Source organism: Takifugu rubripes, chromosome 10 (genome assembly GCF_901000725.2).
Source record: "Takifugu rubripes chromosome 10, fTakRub1.2, whole genome shotgun sequence".
NCBI classification, from domain to species: domain Eukaryota; kingdom Metazoa; phylum Chordata; class Actinopteri; order Tetraodontiformes; family Tetraodontidae; genus Takifugu; species Takifugu rubripes.
In genome coordinates this window covers 1797258-1819266 of record NC_042294.1, presented here as the reverse complement: position 1 = coordinate 1819266, position 22009 = coordinate 1797258, and the positions used below count along the sequence as shown (strand labels likewise).

Sequence of the window (22009 nt, the reverse complement as noted above, 5' to 3'; positions counted from 1 at the left end):
AATATGCAATTTTATTTACAAATGGGAAAATCAGCAGTTTTTTCTGTCATGTCCCAATAAATGGACTGGACAACTGTTTGGTGATAAATGTATGACACACTGAAGGTAAATTATGTCTGTTTTTGAAAAAGCAACAGGACAGCCAACTCAGATTTTATGGTGGGGGTTGTATGTTTGATATAATATAGGTTAAATACCCATAAGAACTTCAAATAAGCAAGAATGGAGTAATATAGAAATGAACTGGGTTATGGTAATGTCAGCCTGCAACAGAAGGATTCGGTAGTTTGTAGTTACACTTTTTGTTTTCTCACAATTTCTGCATAAACTCAGTTTCAGTTTCTTATCACTAACTGGATATACAGAAATTACTGTAAATTAAAGCCTTGAAGGAACAGGATTGCTCAAAGAACAATGCAATATCGAGGTGACTTTTATTAGATACAACTGACACTTTGAACACACAGTACCAGTGAAAAGCAGACAGATGGCGATTAACATACATTGACAGAAACTGAATTTAATCATGTCACAGCAGAATTTTGATGAGAATTAGCAGACTTGCAATATTTTATTTTATTTTTTTGGTTTTTATGCTTGATTTTTTTTAAAAAGGGTATCGTGTTAGACTGCATGAACTAAGTGCTAAGTTTGCAACTCTGTTTATTTCATCTATAAAAGGCAAAGTAATATTGCTTGACATTGAAGCAAAAAGTAATGGGCCTATGCTTTCTTTACCTGTATCATAATCTTTTATTTAATTTGGAAGGCCTATAAGGTGAGCAGAAAGTGGATCACACAGCAGGCACATAATGTTCCACGCTTTCCAAATTTAAAGCTCAAGAACTGTACTGCAAAAGAAAAACTGAGCATGTGCACTAATTCCAAATGTCAAAACAGCAATGAAGCATGACAGCGTAGCTTTCGGTATGTCTCAGCTGCCCCCATCACAAAAGTGTAAACACTGAATCTGCTTGGAGAGTATACAAGAAAGTTTGGTACCTTTAGATTTCTGATGCACGCTTCCATATGCTACATTATCTGGCACCCTTCAACCGAACCACTGATCTAGCATCACTTGATCAAACTCTTGGTTGATGTGTTAGTATGTATATATGCTTGAGCTCCAGCAGCTTTTGGGTGTAAAACAATTGTGTCATCCTCTCTTGACTGTTGCTTGGCAAAGTTAACAAAAACCTATAATGGCATAGAAATAAATGTATCAACAGAATGTCTGGTCAAAGGTGGTGTCTGCAATGCAGGAAAAAAAATGAGATGGTTAAGTGATTGCACTCATTTACCTGATCGAGAGTGGTCTGCGACACAGAGTAGTCCTCTATGTTGAGCTTAGCTTTGTTAGCAAGAACCATTTGAAAGATCCTTGCCAAGGAGGAGGAAGAGATCTTGTACTGCAGGGTGTTGTAGTGTTTTTCTCTCTGGATGCAGCCAGGAAAGGTGCTCTCCATGAATGCTTCAGCAGGATTCAAGTCTGGGGCGCAGTTGGGCTTAGCTGCCCTGATCTTCATAGTCAACATGTATCCATCCCCAAACCTACAGTATGTTTGTTTTGCAACGGATGAAGCAAAGATAAAATTGTGGAATGGTACAGAATGATTATTTGATACTCGTTGTTTGAGGTAAACATAAATGGAGTTTAACATTAGATAACAGTGTATTGAATTAAAGGACTAACTTGTATTTGAGGTGTTGGATTGTTCCCAAACACTTGAATGATCCATTAACCATTATGGCTAAGCGGGTGCACAGCGCTTCACATTCCTCCATGCTGCAAGGGCAATCCTCAAATAAACATGTAGGCAATGAACCTGTTGTCAAAACACTATCCAGGGTAAGATACCTGTGTGAGGTCAGGACTACAGCTCGTCTGTCCTGAATAACACTCATGATGGAGTTCCACAGGAAGCGTCTGGAGAGAGGGTCCATGCCCGTAGTGGGCTCATCCTAACATACAGTAGTAAAAATGAACAAATATCACCACACAGAAACAAACATCCGTGTGGTGGTGGGATCACCACCCTGAACCTCTAAGGCGCCAAGTGTCTGCCTCACCAGCAGCACCAGAACAGGGCAACCAATCATGGCGATGGCTGTGGAGAGCTTTCTTCTATTGCCTCCACTGTAGGTCCCAGCACTCTGATTTGCATCTTGAGAAAGACCCAGCTTCTGGATGGCCCACTCTGCAACCTAAAGAGGAGCCGGTGGACCCCTGATATTATACTGCAGCAAACTCAGAGAGAATATTTCTATACAAGTCATGAATATCTAAATACACCACATGATGCACAATAAGCATTTTACATGGAACCTAAAATTGCTAAAAAGTATAACCATCATTTCTTTCATCTTTTGGAGTTTTTCTGGCACGTCCACATGTTCTTAAAATTCTCAAATGCTTCAAAGAATGCATCAAAACCAACTTTAACCATTTTAAAGTCGCTTTACTATTTTATGTTGTCTAATTCTGCATCTCACCCTGCTGATCTCAGCTTCTGGAACTCCCCGAAGGCGAGCATAGAGGTGCAAGTGTTCTCTACCAGTCAGCAGCTCATCAATGGCATCAAACTGTGGGCAGTATCCCATGTTTTGGTGCACGTCCAATATGTTGGTCAAAACACTGGAAATGGGTAAAAAAGCTTTTATGCTTATTTATGGTCTCACAAAATGTATATCAAATCGTGTATTCAACACTTCCTGCAGCATTTCATGAAATACTCCAATGCTAACCAATGACCAGCAACTGAGGCTTCTCCTGTGGTAACATCAATATCTCCGGTCAACATCTTGATTGTGGTGGTCTTCCCTGCACCATTAACTCCCAAAAGACCAAAGCACTGCAGACCAGAAGGAATGAATGATACAATAATGAATTAATGAACGAAGAGACAGTTACATTTTGAGGTAAATTGTATCAGCTTAACGTGACAAACCTCTCCAGAAGAAACTCCAAGACAGATTCGGTTGACTGCAGGAATGATTGTTCCTTTGTAAGTCTAGCAATGAAAAACATTTGGATTTAAACAACCCACCATTTCGGAGTGTTTTATTTTTTTTACCTGGTTTTAATTGTTGGTCATGTTGTGAAAAGAAAAATGCTTTACCTTTGACAGATCTCGAATTTGAAGAATGTCATTTGTTCTTTCATTCTTACAGATTCGAGCTCTCTCTCCTGCCACATCTGCATCTTCGTCCAAAACAGGGGGCTTTGGACAATCAGACACCCTTACAATACACAGCCAATGAGATAACTGTTAAGTATCTTCCCTTTCATCCGGTTCAATATTTGCTAGACATACCAGTGATCCAAGAAAAATCGATACTGGAAGAGAATAGTAAGAATAAAATAGAGAAATCCTTCAATGGTCATGCAGAATAGATTCTTTCCAATGAAATTCCAGTTGTAAGGATCGAGCCTGTAGTCTTCACCTAAGAACATATAAAGTAGTAAAGAGCACATAATAATTCTGCAAATACATGTAGTTTTGTATTTACCAAAGTGGGCATAGATATCAGTCACAGCCTGGTTCATAGCCATATCTATGAGGCCTCTACCCAGGCAGTAATGGGGGAAGATGAGCAGCACAGTCTTTAGGAGCTGATTGAGTTTGTGTAGAGCCTGGACACAAAGCAGCCATGTGATATGGATGATTATTCTCGTCACTATTGTGGTCATTATTTTCCCCTGTGCTCTTACTGTGGTGTTCTCAAAAAGGTCCAGGATAAAAGTGAGGGCACTGCTGTTCAGGCCAATGAAGAGGTTGATGCAAGACAAAGAGACATATGCTGTGCTGGGAATGCTGAATAAATATGACATGGGGTACATCATGGGGGTCACAGACCAGCTAAAAAGAGTCAGATCAAAAAATAAAAGTTAGCAAAAATTAGCCAGAGTGGCAAAGAGGAGATGCTAAAAAACGCAAATAAAGATGCTGGAATACTTTTACACTTACAAAATGAATATAAACTCTATATATACATGGTTTCATATATGTTGTGAAATTCATAACATCTCCAAATACTAAAAATTACCCATAAAGCATGAGCAAGGCGATTAATGGCTGCAGGTTGGCCGCTGAAGTATAGCATTTCTTATCAAAGAAAATGAAAATTTCCACCACCATTGCAACACCGATGGAGTAATTCACCTAGAGGACGAGGAGAGGACAAGATAAAGCAAGGAGGAGAAAATACAGACAACTATCAGTCAATTTAGCCTTGGATACACTTCCTAAAAGGAAGTCTGGCCACAGTACCATGTCCCAGAGGAAGTTGGCCATCCAGTAGACCAAAGGGCTGACACCACTGACAAACTGCAGATGCTTTGCCTGCGTGACCCTCTCCTGGATCAAGTAAAGGACAAAACTGGCTGGAATGAAGGACATTGCAAAGATGACACAGATGGCCACCACTGCGTCCACTGAGGTTGTGAGGCTGGGGAGAGGACAGAGGGAAACACCTGTCCAGATCAGCGAAGACTGTTATGACCTCTGCCACGCTCCTTTTGACACATTTACACATCACTCACACAGTGATCTCAGAGAGCTGTTTTTTGGTGAGGTTCAGAGGATGGTTGATCACAGTGATTCCATATTCAGCCAGGTTGGCACCTTTGGGCAGGTGTGCACGAAGAATGGCATTATTAGCCACATTCATGAAAGACGCCATGGCATGCCAGCCCTTATTGTTGTACCACACCTGTGGAAATGTTGCACAGTGACTCTAAACTGAAACATGGGAATGATATATGTACATATGCATGATTATGACAAAACATTTAGTCATCCAAGGCTTTATCAAACGCACCTTCACATTGTTTTGAGTCTCCATGTACCTGAGGAAAGTCTCTATGTCCTCCAGGGTTTTTCTGGAGTGTTTGCCCTGGGAGCACAAATGTCAAGCCTTATTACATAATCAGTATGGAAATACATCACAAGAATAGGAAGGTAATAAGTGCACATCAGTTTTGTCTCCGTACTCCAGTGACGTTGAGCAATCGCCCCATCTGTGTGGCAACATCCTTGATGGTCTGAGGCTGCAGCTCTAAAACTGGAAGCTGCCCCCCCACTGATATACCTCCATATCTGTACAAAACAGAGAAAGCAATGCAGACATTTTAAAAGGGTAACGCCACCTGGACATTCCCATCTATTAAAATGCATATGAACAACTTTGTCACAGCTCCATTCCCCCAGTTCACTCCTGTCCCTCTGCCCCAGTAATTTTCCACTCTCCCTGCCCCTGCTCCACTCTACCTGCCTCCGCTCCACTCTACCTGCCTCCGCTCCACTCTACCTGCCCCTGCTCCACTCTACCTGCCAGCCACTCCCGCCCCATCAGCTCATCTCCACTCACCTGCAGGCACAGCCGCAGCTTATTCCCAATCAGCCTCCCCTGCTCTCACTCTTTGCCAGATTGTTCTTCAGCATTTCCATACAAGACTCTCCAGCACTTCTTACCTGCATGACCTCCTGTTGCCAAATCTGTTTGTCTCTGACCTGCCTGCCTGACCTGCCTACCTCCTGGTAAACTCACCAGCCTTCTGTCACTGACCACGACTTCTGCCTCAGTGTTTCTGGTTCCTGTCTGCTCACCTGGTCCTGACTTCTCCGCCTGGTCCTGAATTTCCTGCTGCTCATCCCCAGTCTGCTCTGCTGCATCGTCGGCCTCATCTCCTGTGAGCCCCTCTTTGTCACTCCTGCCCACTGTAAACGGAACTGTACGGTTCCAAGGGTATCGGCTCAACCCAATCCCCGAGCCTGAAACCCATAGACTTTGTGTGGGCCCCGAGCCTGAAGAACAGACTGTTTCCTTGTCTGCCTGAGTTCCTGTTTGCCCGTGTACTAATAAAAGGTCATTACCAACGGTCCCAGCTTTCCAGAGTACTGCTTTTGGGTTCCAATTGCACCCATCACAAACTTTATTTGATTCTATAGTAACTCATTTTAACAAACATTTCAATCAAATCATTGAAATTACCTTTGCTCATTCACCCAATATTTGCTCTTCAAGCTGTAACGAGAAAATTCCATGTGCACTAAGTAAAAACATACGATATCTTTGGTATAGTAAATAGATATCTTATGAATTCCATCTAAGATCATAACTGACCAAAAGATTGTTTACCTGGTTCTGATGAGGCTTGGGTAAGTCTTCACCAAGTAGTCTGAGATGTTCCTGCCCGTTAGATCCATTAGAACATCTCCAGTTGATTGTATTCTCTAACACACAAAATGAGAGCAATTGGTGCCTTTCAGATGGTCGATGATGCATGTATTGATTCCTGTAAAGTCATTAATCTTTAACTATTAATTGGAGTGTGTGTGTGTGTGTGTGTGTATATATATATATATATATATATATATATATATATATATATATATATATATATTATATGATTAGTTTAGATTGTGATCACTGTACATGAAAACCACCTACCTGTGGAGGCGGCAGGCCTCCAGCTCCCTCAGGACATACAGGCAGCATAGTGAGCTTCCTGGGTGTGCTGCACTGACAGTCAGGAGATGGTCGGAGGGAATTCCACTCTTGGTTGGCCAGCATGTCTATCAGCTCAGGGTTGACCAGGGGCATTTCCCACTCAGTGGTGATGTTGTTACAAGGGAAATTTCTATCAGTGGGGTAAAAAAAAAAAAAAAAAAAGAAGTGCTGTAATATAAAAAGAAACCAAATATAGTATAGATGTGTGAAAGAGGCTCACTCTAGAGGTTCCTCCACCATGCAGCGAGTCCCAAAACCAGGCTTGTTCAACAACACTTCACCAAAGTATCTCATCTGAGCATCTGAGGGATGCTCATTACTGCAGAGGACATCAGAATAAAATGAATACAATATCCAGTGCTGGAGGTGAACCTTTATTTGTTGGACCTACCTGAAGAACGTGTACTGTCTCCCATACATCCAGGGACTGAGGGTCAGACTTGGATACTCTCCAAATGGTGGAACAATCAGAGTGAACGTCAGAGCAAGAAAAACAAAGCTAGCCGGCAACACAATCTGCACAGACAGAGACGTAAAATGTACTTTGTAAACAAGAAAAACAACAGCCATGCTTAATATCACAAGTTAAACTATTCAAAATTCCTAGAGTTTTGATTTTACATTATCAAATCGACTTTAAAAATGCTGCAGTAATCATTACTGGTGCTGCGTTGAATTATTTCCACAGTCACATTACCTGGGCAACGAAGTCTTTGTAGGACCGCGTTGTATGATGCAACCTTTTGATCAATAGAGCAAAGAACTGTTTAAAGGTCAGACGCAGGCCCCTGACCTGGTAGGATCCCCGGCCAGTACTACCATCCATGTTGTTACACAGGCCCTGGCCATTGTTGTGCACAGCCCCATCAGACTCTGGAAAATAAAGCTCCAGTCTGAGTACTGCAACCTCCTCATTTAGCATCATTATTTGATTAAAGGCCAAACAAGCAAGCCAAGCGCCTCAGTCATCTGTGAAAAAGCGTTTGCAAAAGCAATTGTTCAACTAGCCTTTAGCTTCTAAAAGCTGTTGGAAACAACACCTTGTTAACTATAATGTGAGCAATATGTTGCTGATAACAAAGCCAAAGCTGAAAACTTTAACTGTTGTCAGGAAAGACTGGAGAAGTTACATTTTCAAGAATTTTATTAAAAAAGGCTTTACAATTTAGCAAATGCACTCCTGTAAAGTCTGTAAAATTCATGACTCCCTAAAAAGAATTCCACTGTCAGTTTTAATGTCATTGAGATATTTTTTTTCTTTCGATCCGTCATTTCCTGGGATTTTTTTTGTAATGCAGCATTATGTGTGCTGAACAAAGGGTGGATGAGGCGAGCACAGGTCCTGGCAACAGAGGCCTGACAACCATTGTTCCCAGTGAAGGAAGTGTATTTCTAAGCAAGCCATTTTCTCAGACATCCTTAAGGTTTGTTTAGAATCTTGGATCTGGAAACCTGTAATCCCAATAATGTCTTTCCCACAACGGAAAATGATCAGAAAATGAATGTCACCTTTTGGTGGATCCATGTCTATTGCAACTCTGTTCAACCCAGAGAGACTATTACGAGAAATCTGTTGCAATGATTTCTTGTCTGAGAAGGTCAAAGGATTGAAACAAAGAATATATTTTACAAGAGTCAAAGAAGCAACAAGACAAACAATTATGCCACATTAACAAACACATTACCTTGATCACATTTCCTGTTGGTTGCATTCCCATCAGCAGTGACCTTTAGAAAGATCTACAAACAAGATAATGGATATTCTTACTATGGACATGCCATAAAATACAGAATGGTTTAATTTCCTCTCCAGGCTTTGCTTTTCCTATTGCTCTTCATTCCACATACCTCCTCCAGTGACGTGTCTGACACACCAAAACTGCTGAGACCGATGTCCACCAGGGTCTCCTCCAGTTCCCTAAAGAGGCTGGCGTACGCTCTGGGCTGGAAGTTGCGGCTGGGGAGCAAATAGGTCAACTCCTGACCAATAGCTTCTATGAGGCGAGCCTGTGGCACATGATGATGGATCAGAGCTGTGATGTTCTCCAGGTTACCTGGAAGAAAGGATGATGTTCCTTTATTCCTCCATCCCTTTCTTCCTATGTGGCCAGACAGGAGTTGGATGGATAGTAGTAACAACAGTGTAACAATTATATAATGTATCAAACCTTATGCCAGATATCAATCACACCATCCCCATTAATCATTGTGGGGTTTTAAAAAGTCACGAGCAGAAGTCAAACATCATTGAAGGGAAGTGCTAACGGGTATGTGGAGATTTTTAGAATGCAGGTAAATATGAATCAAGATGGTGTTTTTACCATCCAGCTGTCTGTCTGCAGTCTGACTCTCCTGGCTTGATTTAAATTTGGAACATTTGGAACATTTACAGGAGCACTCATCCGTGTGGTCACAGCTGGTCTATAGGACGCAATGTAAGAAACAATTATTAGAAAAATGAAAAAAAACTACCAAAGTAAAAATACAATATATAAAATATCATCTACAAAGCATCATCTACACACACACACACACACACACACACACACACACACACACACACACACACACACACCCTGTTTTAGGATTTTAAATCTTTCTAGGCTCATCCAGGTCTCTACATAAAGTCTCACCTTTGGGATTTCATGTTTAATTCGTCGTACAAGGGTCAGATAAAATCCAGCACCAAAGCAGTTCTTGAGGAAGATGGGGGAACCGCAACAGTGGAGGCGTCCTTGAGAAATGATGGCCACCCTGTCGCTCAGCAAGTCTGCCTCATCCATGTGGTGGGTGGACAGAATGACTGTCCGCCCTGCAACACAGGGAGGAAGAGGAAGAAAACCATGGGAGCTGGGATAAAACAGTTCTGCAAATCAGAATTGGATCGGTCCCAACTGAAGCAGAAGCTGTCCTGATGCCTTGTTTATTTATGCCAATACTGAATATAGTTCATTCTGGCCAGCAGGGGTCAATGTTACCTGCACGATATTTCAGCAGCAGGTCCCAGATTGAGCGCCTGGAGTACGGGTCCACTCCTGAAGTAGGCTCATCCAGAATCACCACTTTAGCCCCACCAACAAATGCTAAGGCAACTGACAGTTTCCTCTGCATGCCCCCTAGATGAAAAGATCATATACTACTGACAGTGCACACACCTTTCTGTCAATGTGTGTGTTCTTGAGTAGCAAGATACGCATGTTACTAGCAAAGTGAGGACATTTTTAGGAAGTGAGGAAATTTTAGTTGGTCCTCATAAGTTCAAAGGTGTGTTTGAGGGTAAAGTCTTAGCTTAAAACACTTGGTTCAGGTTATAAATTAGGTTTGGGTTAAGGTTTGGGTGAGACCTGAGAGATTCTGGATTAGTTCATCTCTCTTGTGTGGAAAGCCCAAATCCTGCAGCATGTTCTCCACCTCCTCTTCGGCCTCCGCTGTTGGGCGGCCTTTTAACAGTGAGTAGAAGAGAATATGCTCGGCAACAGTCATACTGTCAGACAGAATGGGAGGGAAGAGAAATGGAAACCCAATGAACTGATAATCTAAACACTGCAGTACTCTGCAAACTTTTTTTTGTCAACTTTCTAATACCCTATATGGCGATGCTGGAGTTACTGGTAAATAAAATCAAGCGCAATGAAACTAAAGTTTGGTGCTTAAGTCCGAGTCATACATAATCACATACTGCTGAAAGAGAATGTTGTGTTGAGGACACATTCCCAGAGATAGGCGAATGCTGTCCATGTCAGTGCAGATGTCTTTGCCATAGATGGTGGCTGTCCCTGAACTGGGAGGGAAAATACCAGTCAGGATGGACCTAAAAAAAAATAATAAAGCCCATTACTGTGTGTGTGTGTGTGTGTGTGTGTGTGTGTGTGTGTGTGTGTGTGTGTGTTTGTTTGTTGGGGGAGGGGGGGGCACTTACATGGTGGTGGTCTTCCCAGCCCCGTTATGACCAAGAAAAGCCGTTATCTGGTTTTCATAAAAGTTGATGCTGAGGCCGTCCACAGCTGGTTTGGGGCTGCCGCCAAACACTTTGACCAGGTTCTGGATGCAGACACCCTTCACCAGGTCGACTGGCTCTGCTTCAAAGAATGACTGTGCTGCAGAAACCAGCAAAGACACATATGGATAAAATATCCCTTTGTCTATAATGGAAGGACACATTTTTCAGGCCAGGTAAAGTAAAAATTTCAGTAAGGGTATAAAGCAGGTGGTCGAGGGATGAGATCATGTGATCGGAATGTCACAAGGTACTAGGGAAGCAGTTTTTGTCACTTATTAACTAAACGTGAAGCAGGACAGTCAGTACTTTGTGTGTTCATATGCCAGCAGGTTTGACACAACACAAGGGCGTTTAGTTCCCATATCCATTAATCCTTTTGCTCGGTAGAGGGAACAAATGGATTGAAGATTCAGTGCTACAGGTGAAATGTCACATTATTTAAATTTTAATGACTGTTTAGATTTTAACTAATGAATTATAATCAGAAAGGTGAAGTTAACTAAAGAGGCTGAATTTCCAATATTAAAATGACCCATTCGAAACAAGTAACTACTGACGCCATGACAGATTGATAAACAAGCATGGTACCGGTTTCCTCAGCTTCAGCCTGGTTCTCCTTCTCCTGCCCGTCACGTTCATTCTGGTGTTCACACGATGCCATCTCTTCGGACGTTCTGGTTTTCTCCTGGTCCTGTTTTATTGGCGTCTGCCCTTGTTCTCGCTTTGCCAATTTACTAAAACCATTTGAACTCTTTTCCAGTTTGTTGTTGCCTTATGGAGAAAAGGGGGATTTATTCAGGAGAGATTAGCAGCATGACTGCTCACAAATTCTAAAGCCAAAGCTTCACTTTTAAAAGAAATGTACCTAAGGCTGGAGCAACCCTGTTGAACCAAAAACAGGGAAGGAGAGGAAAATAAAATGGCCGACCAATTCCATACTGTCCTGTGGTTTTAAAGAAAATTGCACATGAGTTTCAGTGACATGTGTCCATATATCAGATAGAATTTCACTGCAAAGGTGGTTAAGCAACAACTTTACTACACCAACCAGGGAAGACATTGTCCAAGTACCAGGCCAGTACAGCGTACAATATGGTGTCCAGCCCCATCATGATAATGGAGGTGAGAAAAGAAAATTCATCCCCTTCTAGAGGACTGGTCTGGATGTTGTCCCACTGTAGACCCAGACCCTGCTCTTCATATCGTGAAAGATACTCAGTCCCGAACCCAAAAGCCACTTGTGAGAGGAGACTCTGGTGGAAGGAGCAATATCAAGATTGTTCTATTTATAATGCTAGCTAAGGAGCCAGCCGCCGTTTTCAAGGTGTTTTCTGGTGAGGCGTTAGCTTTTAATTTGAACATCGTCACTCTTTAGAGGGAGAAACTGCTACTCACTGCCAGGATCTTCATGTCCTTGGTGATACGGTCTTGCCATGCAAAGCAGAAGATGTGTGGGAGGTAAAGGGTGAAGTAAACAATGCCGCAGCAGGCCGCAGCCAAGTTGGCCTGGTTGAAGAAGACGCTCAGGAGGAAGCATTGCATGATGGTAGCCATGGTGAAGGTCAGCAAAAAGAGAAAGAGGATGACAGCATTGCTGTAGTTCAGCACTCTTCCTCCCTAAAGGCCATTGACGAAAAACATATATATATATATATATATATATATATATATATATATATATATATATATATATATATAACATGATTACCACAATGTATACAGGGTAGGATGAGCCTGTGCTAATTTCTAATCTTCCATTGTGTATGTACTGCTTAATGGATATCATCCACTACAGGTCAGGGCAGCTCCCGTCTTTATCAGAGACCACAGTTAACTGTTCCAGATTACTTAATTTTTTACAGAGTACATGTGTTAATTATTGACTATCCAGTGACTGTAAAGTTGTGTTCACAACTCCTGTAGCGTCATGGTTTTCACACGTATTTCATTAATGATTTATAAAGGACATTACTCAGCATTAGCGATGACTTCACTGCAACTGATCTGATCTTTGTCACTCTCTGATTTCCTTTTGGTATTGTTAATAAATGTATATATTATAAAATAGCTGACACCTTAATACAAAATTGTTTCTTTGCAAATTAAATAGCACAAGAGCAACTACCTGCCAGAATTTCCTCACCATGATGATGACAGTAAGAAGAGCAGTGCTTGTGCCCATCATGAGGAAGCAGTCAATGAACCAGGTAGACCAGATGACGCCATTGGTGACCCCAGTGGCCTTAAGGGTCTCCTTCAGGCGTAGCTCCTTCTCAAGGACAATACTCTTAACTATCATGGACACAGAGTAGACCCAGGCCAGAACCATGAAGATGGGGAAACAGCGGTTTAATGTTAGCATGAATCTGCATCCAGGATGTGGAAGAGAAAAAAGAGGAGAAAAATGTTGAGGAACTTTTTGTGCCAGACTTTTTAAGTGCAAAAATGATCAATCTATCTCTGCAACTCACAGATCATCCACGTAACAAGGGTACGGCATCTGTTGTAAATATACCCCCAGTGGCCATTCCTTTCCTGTCTGAGTCTTGATGATCCCGTGCTCGATTATGTCCTGTAGATACGCAAAGCCGCCCCAAACATAGCGGAGGTCATCCATTGGATCAGCTCTAGGGCCGGGGTCCCAATATCTGAATTCCAAGCAATCAAACATGCTTTATTATCAGTTTTACCTGTAATTACACTGAAACACTGTTTCTTCTTGACTTTGAATCAGACCTGTCTTTGACCTTATTGGTGCGCTCCACTGCATCAATGTCCATACGAATTTTGAACTTGACATGTGGCGGCACTGCGGTTGTCCAAGGGTACATGTTTACAAATATAAGGCCTGCCCAGAACTTGCTGTCCTCCAACAGGTCCAAGGCATGATGAGTTACCATGTCCTCATCGGGCAGAGCCACAAATTTATCCAGAATCACACACTGGAACAAGAGTTGGACCATGTGTTGGAACAATCACAAATGTATATTCAAATGCAATAAGAACTGAAATTTCATTTTTCTTATTAATAAGAGTTTTTCATCTCCCTGTACTGATGTCAGACACTATGCACCCTTTAAATGACTTTGTAGGACACAGAAAAACCTTTAGGAATAACCAGCCAACACTGGCATTCCCAGAGTTGTCTTGAAAGACGTGTCCAGAGTCACAGATCTTCACTTTGCGCATCAATACTTGCAGCGATGCCTCAGCAGCAGTTGTCTCTTCCCTGCAAAGTGTGTCTAAGCCATTCACTTTCAGAAGGGCTTTGATCCAGAAGGAAAGGCTCCAAAATCACATTCAAAAGCACATTTAGCCCCCCTTGGCCCAGACTAACCCAAAAACAAACACACATTTATGCGAGACTTCAACGCAAACATGAACAAGCATTCAAAACATGCACATCTATGCATTTACTGATGCAGCATGTCCAACAAATGAATTCAGCCTTCCAATAACCTTAATTTACATTCACAGAGCAGCCCTCCCATGTTGTGTATAGACATGAATACCACCAACATGGAGCCAAGCAGCCATCGAGCCCACGGCCATTGTTGTCACCTCATAAAGGATGGAGGATGAAGTGACAGCTGTATCTAATTGCTCCAGTCGGTCCCACTCTCCCTGTTGCAACCAAGTGCTGTAAGCTTCAACAAAAACAAAGCGCACCAACTATCTACCCAGTGGTGCCCCAGGTGCCCGTGTCACCCCCCAGAGCAGGATGAGAGGCCTACTGCAATGGGAGGGGCCCCGTGTCACCCTCCAGTACAGTAGGCCTCTCATCCTGATTAGTCTCTGCAGAGAAAAGGATGATTTAAACTAAAATTTGGAGGGTTGTCCTGACAGCTAGCTTGTTTTGTCCTCCATTCTCTACTTTATCAGCAGAAAACAATAGATTTATGGCAGCGAGTTTGTTTCTTTGGCTCTTACCCACCTGGGTTGAATGCCGCATACCCAGACTGGGGATTGAAATTGCCAAAAGAGAGATTATCTGAAGATCAAATCATGAGTGGCATTTAGAGGAGGGTGCTTCCAGGCAGGCAGAGCACTGAAATCAACAACGGTGAAGCCTGCTGTATAATTGGATTATGCGTTGAATAGACCTGTCCGAGAATCTAACCTTCTAGGTGAAATAAATGGTAAAAAAAAAAAAAAAAAATTCCTTCTCACTAAATAGAGGAAAGGTAGCAAATGTTAGCAAAAGTAGTCCTGACACCTTGTTTTTGTGTGGAAATGTGGACCCTCCTTTGTGTTGCCAGTTCAATTCCACACAGTAAATCATGCTGTTGAAAGTCCAGTCAGTTGAAGTTGAACTCCACAAAAAGAATGAAAGAAAGAAAAAAAGAAAGAAAGTGCCACACTTACCTCCCCATACTGGTTTAGCATCCGAATGACCTGGTCAGTGAGATTGAAGATATCTCGCCAATCAAAATCCGGCATGTCAGGTAGACGGTCCTCTGATGGGCCATTATGCAGGAAGTTTAGGATGTGCTTAGAGGAGAAAGGTGTCTCTTCTAGTGTCCTGTCAATGAAATCCATCACCGATGGATTTCGGATAGTGTCCTGCACAAAGGAGTGGGATTTTTTTTAATTTTTAGTCTTTTCAAGAGTCACTTTCAACAATACACTAAATGGAATAAAACACATTATTTCATGAAAACTAAACCAGCAAAGGGGAAAATTCTCGAGGGAGGAATCACTCAATGTACATGAAAAAACAAGGTAATACAAGGTTACATAACATATAACTTTCCGAGTTATTTTGCTAAAGGACAGACAGACCGACAGAAAGACAGACACCGGTTGTCACATAATATCCTTGGTGGAGATAACTATGGAAAGACCAGAACAAAATAACAAAAGCATCATTAATCATGCCGGTTGAAAAGGAAATTGTTTGCCCCTCAATGGGGAAGATCCCGATCAGCTCCTGCTGCTCTTGCAGGGACTCTTTCACCTACATTTTGATTTTTTTCATTGTTAACATGTGTGACACGCTTCTGTCGCAGCAACATTTTGATTAACGTCTCTGTCCTTTTAATTGGAAGTACTAGTGTGTATCGTTTAGAGCTTCTTACTCAAACACACCATTGTGTTTCTTACCCGGATCATCTTGACTTGAATTCCATTTTGGAAAAATGCCCAGATTTGGGGTGCTACTTCCTCCCAGGCCTTCCCCATCGTTCTCAGCCTCTCCAGCTCTTCAAATGTGGTATTTGCCTGGAGACAGTACAAAACTTGTGTACAGCCATGCATGTGTTGGTGGGCACTATGGATTACTATACACAACCTACTGAATCATATCCTAAACACATTTAACACAAATGAGATAACATTGTTAAAGATTCAGAGATATAGTTTTACATGTATATTTACATGTTTCTTCATTTTCCACGAACTCAAATACACACATTGCCACAGTCCTTCTAATCACCAACTACATACCATTCCCACATTATACACTCTGTGAAAATAGGCTTTTGCAAAGACAACACACACATTCCCATACAAAGAATTCACTTGAGTTGACTCAGATAAGCGGCTACTGTGAAGCAAATGTACCCTTCGCCAAATTGTCAAATATTTACTGTGATCTTATCATTGAAACTGTGGTTGTGCGGCGGTACAGTTCTTTGTGTGCCTAATACCAAAAGCTGGCTATTTTATTATTCAGTCATGTGCAGTGGGGGATGAAAGCACTCAAGAGTACACCCAATTAAACGCCTTCCTCTCGTGTGTGTCTGATTTTGGGTGACAATGAGGACAATAGAGCCGGGGGTGACAATAGAGGCCGTTGGTAACAACTGGCTGAATGCATTCAGGCTGGCCAGTGAATCCCAGTCAGGTTCCCACAAGTGAGTGCTTCCTCATTCCCCCAGGCAGTTAAAAACAGCAGGCAAAGCAAGAGAACAACCACGGAATTCCCTTAGGCGGTGTCCCTGGAGGCCGAGAATGTTAGTTCATTTATACACAATCCTGTTAACACCGGAGTCTCCGGTTCCATCCCGTTCAAACTAAAATATAATGTTTCGCTGGACAACATGGCCAAGGAGGAGGAATTGCAATTGGGTATCAGCAATAAATTAATACAAGGACAGTGGAGTGTTATAGGAGGATAATCTGTGATTAAGCCTGTCACAATGGCTGGTACATCTCAGGTAAATCCTGCGCTGTGCCATTTATATAAGATGGCTAAAGATGACTACCTGGCTGAATCGGTCAGTGTGCAGAAAAACTAACTAAACTGCTATAACGTTCATTCCACAAGTTTTTGATTGGAACATGATTCATGTTGTGAAGATCTCATGTAAACATCATGTGACTTGGTTAACGATGATCAGTGAGACTTGGTTTCACTGATTTTGTTTGTTCTTGTCTATTTTGGTGCAATTAAGGTCCTAATCTAAGCAAAAGAGCTGAGTAAAGAGGGTCTAAATGGTTGGGCCAGAGAGGAAACACAAGTGTGCCTGATCCCTTGATTTAAGGGCAGAGCTGCACAGCTTATATAACACTGCAAAAACTGGCACCAGTCGGCGGTGTGGTAGCCACCACAACCAATCAGCTCGGTTCTTCTTTTGCAACCAAGCCATCCGTGATTGTTGCCCCCCTAAAGGGTTTGACCAACATGTGTCTACACCTACAGCTATGACATGAGCAAACTGTTTCCATAAAAAAAAGGAAGTAGCAGATGCTGTGGGCTGCTTCCCTCGCCAGCCAATGCAGGTCCTGAGACAATCGGTGTACAGCAGGTCAAACGACTCACATTTTTGATGATCTGTCTGACAGCAGGTGAGTCGGGGGCATAGAGGATCTGTCCCATCAGCAGGGGCTTCACAGATTTCCACATGATTCTTGTGGCAGGGTTTAACTCCAGCCCCTCCATCAGATCATTGCAAAACAAAGCTGTCGCAGAAAAGGAAGAAATGAAACATGAAACAAACAACATCGCTGCTGGAAAAAAAGCTAAGAAAAAAAGTGCATTTAAAGAGGCCCTAAAAAGACATGAAATGATCAGATGGTCTCCGCTTGGCTTCATTAGTGAGTTTGATTAGTGAATTGTTTAAATGTAAGTCTTTTATGTGAAGAACATGAATCCAGTCAGCCGTCCTTCTGATATGTAAACCACTGAGTGGAATTACTGTTATAAAGAGTTTCAGCCTCAATAAGAACCCGTTTTGCGTTTAACCAAAAGATTTATCCTGGAAAAAGTGCCGGCTCTGTATATCTGCTGTCATATTAATTCACCAACATCTGGTTGACTCACTTGTGCTGTTGTCATAGCTGTAGCGGCTCCGCCCCGTTTCACTGCTGATGCCCAGGAAGGCTTTGTAGTTATTGTCCTCATACCAGTTAAAGGAGGCCACGCGGGAGAAAGCGCCTTCGGTGTAACCACACACCAGGCTGGAGGCAGCAGCCATCAGCTGCCAGAAGGTCAGATTGCTCTGGAAGAGGGGAGCCACCACCTGGAGGAACTCTTTGGAGCTGTTCCTCTGGTACAACTGTGGAGATTTGATAAAATGAGCAGCGTCGTTCATTAACTTTAGGAAAATTCCTCAAATAAATCCAAATTACGACGCTGCATCCAGAAAAGGCATTTTCCAAAGGTGAAAATAGAGCAGCTATTTCAGGCCATTTTGATTAAAACGTTCCAGAGAGGTTGGAAGCTTTCGTGAGCTTAGTCTTTTGTTTATAACATTGAGGAAAGAGCACCGTGTGTGCCTGTGTGAGCCAGTACGGCGTCGACACAAAGACGAGTGTGTTGCCAACAGGATGGAAGCTGCTCAGCTACGCTAAATGCTCCAGGGAAACACAACAAACAAGACTGTATTTCCATAGACCCAAATATAATAAGGAGCTAATATACAGGTGTTTAAAGAGGTGTCGCACGTCAGCCACCGCAACAGCATCAGTTGTTTCAAATGTTGAGCTATTTTTTGCACATTTCACCTTTTGTTCTTCAGTTTTGCTTCCGTTTTGGAAAACTTCACAATAATGAGGATCATATATCTGTTGTTTTTGAGGCTCAAAGGCCAGTTCTCAATTTAGCTTCGATATCCCCCCCACCGTCTGTGTTTGCGTAAAAGCTTGGGCAAGAGGAAGCAACTGTTTCCTGCCTCCTGAAAATAGCAGGCGGTGAACTTTTGAATGAAACTGGCCTGCGGGAGCCGTGACTTACCTCTTCCAGTTTGTCTGAGGTGGCAGAAATGACCTTTACCCAGAAGCGAATGTCAATGCCTTCTGAGTGATTGTCCAGAACAAGAGGAAGCTAAAACCAAGCATAAAGACACTCGTTTAACATGAATTCTGGTGGGAAAACAACTACAGCCAAGCAATCACGTAAGTGTAATTTGTTTACAAAGTCTGATTCTATATTTGCAAACTAAAATGGCTTAAACAGACGGACAGACTGAGAGTTACGCACACTTGGCCTGGTCCCATGTGATTATGCCAGGTTGAGGTCACTGCCGAGGGCAGCCATTGTTTCTGTCTGTCACACTTTGGCCTATGTTTACACTCGTTGCTCTGCCATTACTGCAGAGAAGCCTGGCTCCTAGCTGAGGTAATTACTGACAGCTTAGCAAACACTCTGCAAAGCTTCACACATGGTCAGCATCACCCATACAGCAGTTATATAAAACTGGCAAAGTGCCAACTTGCTGCTGTCTGCAAATCTTCAACATATAAACAAAGATCTTTGATGGAGCTATGCTAATGCTCCTAGCACAGGATCAGACTATTAGCCATCGCTCAGCACTCCCAGCTAACACCGACCAGCCGGAAAAGCTTGAAAAAATCCACATTGGCGTAGAATTTGTCTTCGATGATCTGCAGCCGCTGCGGCGTTAAGATGCACATGGCGTTGCGAACGGCGTAGAGTCCTCGGCTGCTGGGGAAGATGAGAAACCGCTCCAGCAGGTTCAGACTGCAGGCAATGTCCTTCAGATGAAGATGTGGAACCCCAAAGGCAAACTGGGTAAAAAATGCGTGGACATATGACATGCGGGGTATTTTAGTGACTTTTGTTGTCCTACTATCATGTGTGTGTGTGTGTGTATGTGTATGTGTGTGTGTGTGTGTGTGTGTGTGTGTGTAGTGTTTATACCTGTTCAGGCCTGATCTGAGCATTGACTAGCTGATTCACCACCGACTGTGTCAGAGGAACGTCTCTCAGCAGGAATGATGTCAGAGTCTCATCGTCCTTTAAGATGGCCTCCACCTTCACTCCCCGGCCTGAAGCACACGGGTGCTCATTAGCGTTGCGCAACTGCTCTGGCATGAACAACTAAACCACCAGGCTCCAAAATATACATCAAGTTGTTCACAAAAATACCCAATCCTGCTGTTTAATTTTATATACTGGATCTATATGCAGTATATGTGCCAGTTCTGACAGGCGCTGTCCCTTAGCTGGCTCTTAAACTTGCCTCTTGTCTGGATTAGCCTCAAGGGGGTGTTGTGACAGTTGCTTTCAAACATCTACGCTGAATAGTATCCATCTACAATCCTGATGTTTTTCTTCCAAATAAGACCATTCGCCATCCATCGGATTCAGCCCTTACATAACGTGGCTCTCAGCATGATTCACTTCTCCTCCCTGGGGTTCATGGGAACCTCTGGCGTGTGAGTCCATCTGCATACTTCTTCTTGAAAAGTGGCAGCACGGAGAGCGACCAGATGTAATCATTCGCAGGGTGGAATGTTCTTATCCTCCTTCCTTGGGCCAGAACGGCCCAACACTAACAGGGAATCGTTGGCGTGGTTTGACTCGAACCTGTGATTTAGCGGGTTCTCATGCAGAGAGGGAGGAACAGGGATGATTTGCTTTTCTACCAAATTACCAACACGCTAGAGGTGAAAGTAAGCAGATTAGTTTACAGGCCTTTCTTCAACCCCGTGTGACGTAATCTTGTTAGTCAGACCGATGGGAAAATGTCTGACAGCTGATGCGATGCAGATCTTGAACCAGTGAGCAGTAACCTTTTTATGTTTTTTCCATATTGGTCATTTTTTTGTGTTGACGTTGGAGTACATTACATGATCATGCAAAATCCTTAGTATAGCAGAAAAAGAGGAACTAATTTTTTATTTTTTTTTAGAAAATATAGCATTTAGGCTGCAATTAAGACCATCTTAGGATGGGAAATTGATTATATGATTAGTGAGCCACCAAATCCTGGATTACTGACCTGAGACCATTTCAGGGCGGGTGCGCAGGGTGTCCATGAAGTTGCTCATGGAGTTCAGCTCCTTCCAGAGTCGACCGACATGCTGAAACTCTGGGTCACTCAGAAGAAGCTCTTGGACATCCCAGTATAACTTAGACAAACTAGAAACCACAAGTTTCAGAGTGAAAACTCAAATATGATGATGAGAGCACAGGTACAATACAGTTAATAAAACGGTTAAAGCCGTCTCCACCTCTAACTCATTATGCTTACATGGAGTTGTTGTAGTTGGACACAAGACCGGGAGATTCTCCGCGGGTGGAGTATTGAAAACAAGGGTTGTTGGCATTGCAGAAGATTCCTTGGAGCCAAGGTAGGACGCCAGTGGAGGGCATGGCCTTGTTAGGGAAGTGGCCTGAGGGGAGAGAGACGCTGTTGCCGTCAGGACATTTATGAATACGTACAGATGTGGATTGAGACATTTCCGTTGTCGGGTCCTCACATTCGTGCTGGCGGTACAGAGGGTTGACCCTCCGCAGCCACACCAGTCCCATGAACAGCAGAACGGGCCACATGATCTCCATGAAGAAACGACCCTGCCGCAATGACATTTTATATAAATCCCATGGGATTCCCTGACATTTCCATTTAGCATCTTCTTTAATATGAATTTGGAACCGTCTTAAAAAAATATAGAGGTCTGGGCTCACTGGGAATTGTGTGATTCTGTGTGGAATCTCACCCGCTGTCTCCTGCGGATGGTCCAGTTCTTCCACAGCAGGAGGCTGACCTGTTGCCCTGACCCCATGCCTTCTCCTTCCCCCACCCACAAGGGCGAGCACCAGCCGGTCGACCTGTGTTCAGCCGCTCATTACACTTAGAAAACTCTAGAGGATCGTTTCATTCTCAACACTTAAAAAAAAAGCTTGCGAGAATTCTGCCGCATAGTGAAGAATCTGAAAGGGTTCAAGTCATTTAGCATAACAATCCTCAATATCCTCAAAACCACCATCATATCATCAATTATATCAGTCGTACGCATCACTCACCTCACAGGAATGTGGATAAATATCCAATAAATGCAACATAACTCCACATACTGGACGTGCTGTGTGCTCCCCGAGGTTACAGCTAGAACCTTGTGAATAGTTAAGCAGATTGGTTTAATCCCTTCCCTGCAAACACTCCTGTTCCCTCATAGACGCGCAGATGACCCATCCATGTCGGCCTCATTCGAGCAGCACTCAGCGCCACAAATCTCTGGTCACAAACAAGCCGGCGACCACCAATAACAACAATACACTTAATTACTCTATAGTATATTTAGAGA

The 22009-nt window shown here is 42.9% G+C and overlaps 1 protein-coding gene across 1 annotated transcript; it reads right to left on the bottom strand.

Annotated features, from left to right (window-relative positions):
• Positions 1 to 129: 129 nt before the first annotated feature.
• On the bottom strand, positions 130 to 21889 carry LOC101077563 (retinal-specific ATP-binding cassette transporter-like). The gene is made up of 50 exons (XM_029842995.1): positions 21422 to 21889; positions 21182 to 21275; positions 20953 to 21094; positions 20701 to 20840; positions 19617 to 19744; positions 19286 to 19483; positions 18690 to 18779; positions 17778 to 18012; positions 17277 to 17416; positions 15617 to 15733; positions 14879 to 15076; positions 13250 to 13455; positions 12985 to 13161; positions 12657 to 12879; positions 11909 to 12130; positions 11562 to 11766; positions 11379 to 11456; positions 11102 to 11284; positions 10433 to 10610; positions 10193 to 10324; positions 9858 to 9997; positions 9492 to 9629; positions 9147 to 9325; positions 8835 to 8934; positions 8362 to 8567; positions 8199 to 8253; positions 8023 to 8103; positions 7211 to 7386; positions 6905 to 7029; positions 6734 to 6832; positions 6454 to 6643; positions 6142 to 6236; positions 5995 to 6027; positions 4994 to 5099; positions 4822 to 4896; positions 4544 to 4713; positions 4272 to 4449; positions 4048 to 4163; positions 3713 to 3860; positions 3511 to 3634; positions 3315 to 3444; positions 3120 to 3240; positions 2949 to 3011; positions 2746 to 2852; positions 2494 to 2635; positions 2071 to 2205; positions 1859 to 1962; positions 1694 to 1786; positions 1302 to 1551; positions 130 to 1197 (listed from the first exon to the last, which is right to left on the bottom strand). Exons 1-50 carry the CDS (start codon positions 21485 to 21487, stop codon positions 1075 to 1077), a joined length of 6954 nt encoding a protein of 2317 aa, XP_029698855.1. The 5' UTR covers positions 21488 to 21889; the 3' UTR covers positions 130 to 1074.
• Positions 21890 to 22009: the final 120 nt, after the last annotated feature.

What these genes read in the sequence shown, in the direction of transcription:
- LOC101077563 (XM_029842995.1), bottom strand. Translation starts at nt 21,487, where the DNA reads ATGGGGTCAGGGCAACAGGTCAGCCTCCTGCTGTGGAAGAACTGGACC. An exon ending in CGATTTTTCTTGGATCACTG is followed by an intron (nt 3,241 to 3,314) that starts GTATGTCTAGCA and finishes GTGTATTGTAAG; the next exon opens with GGTGTCTGATTGTCCAAAGC. An exon ending in ATCCAACACCTCAAATACAA is followed by an intron (nt 1,552 to 1,693) that starts GTTAGTCCTTTA and finishes AACATACTGTAG; the next exon opens with GTTTGGGGATGGATACATGT.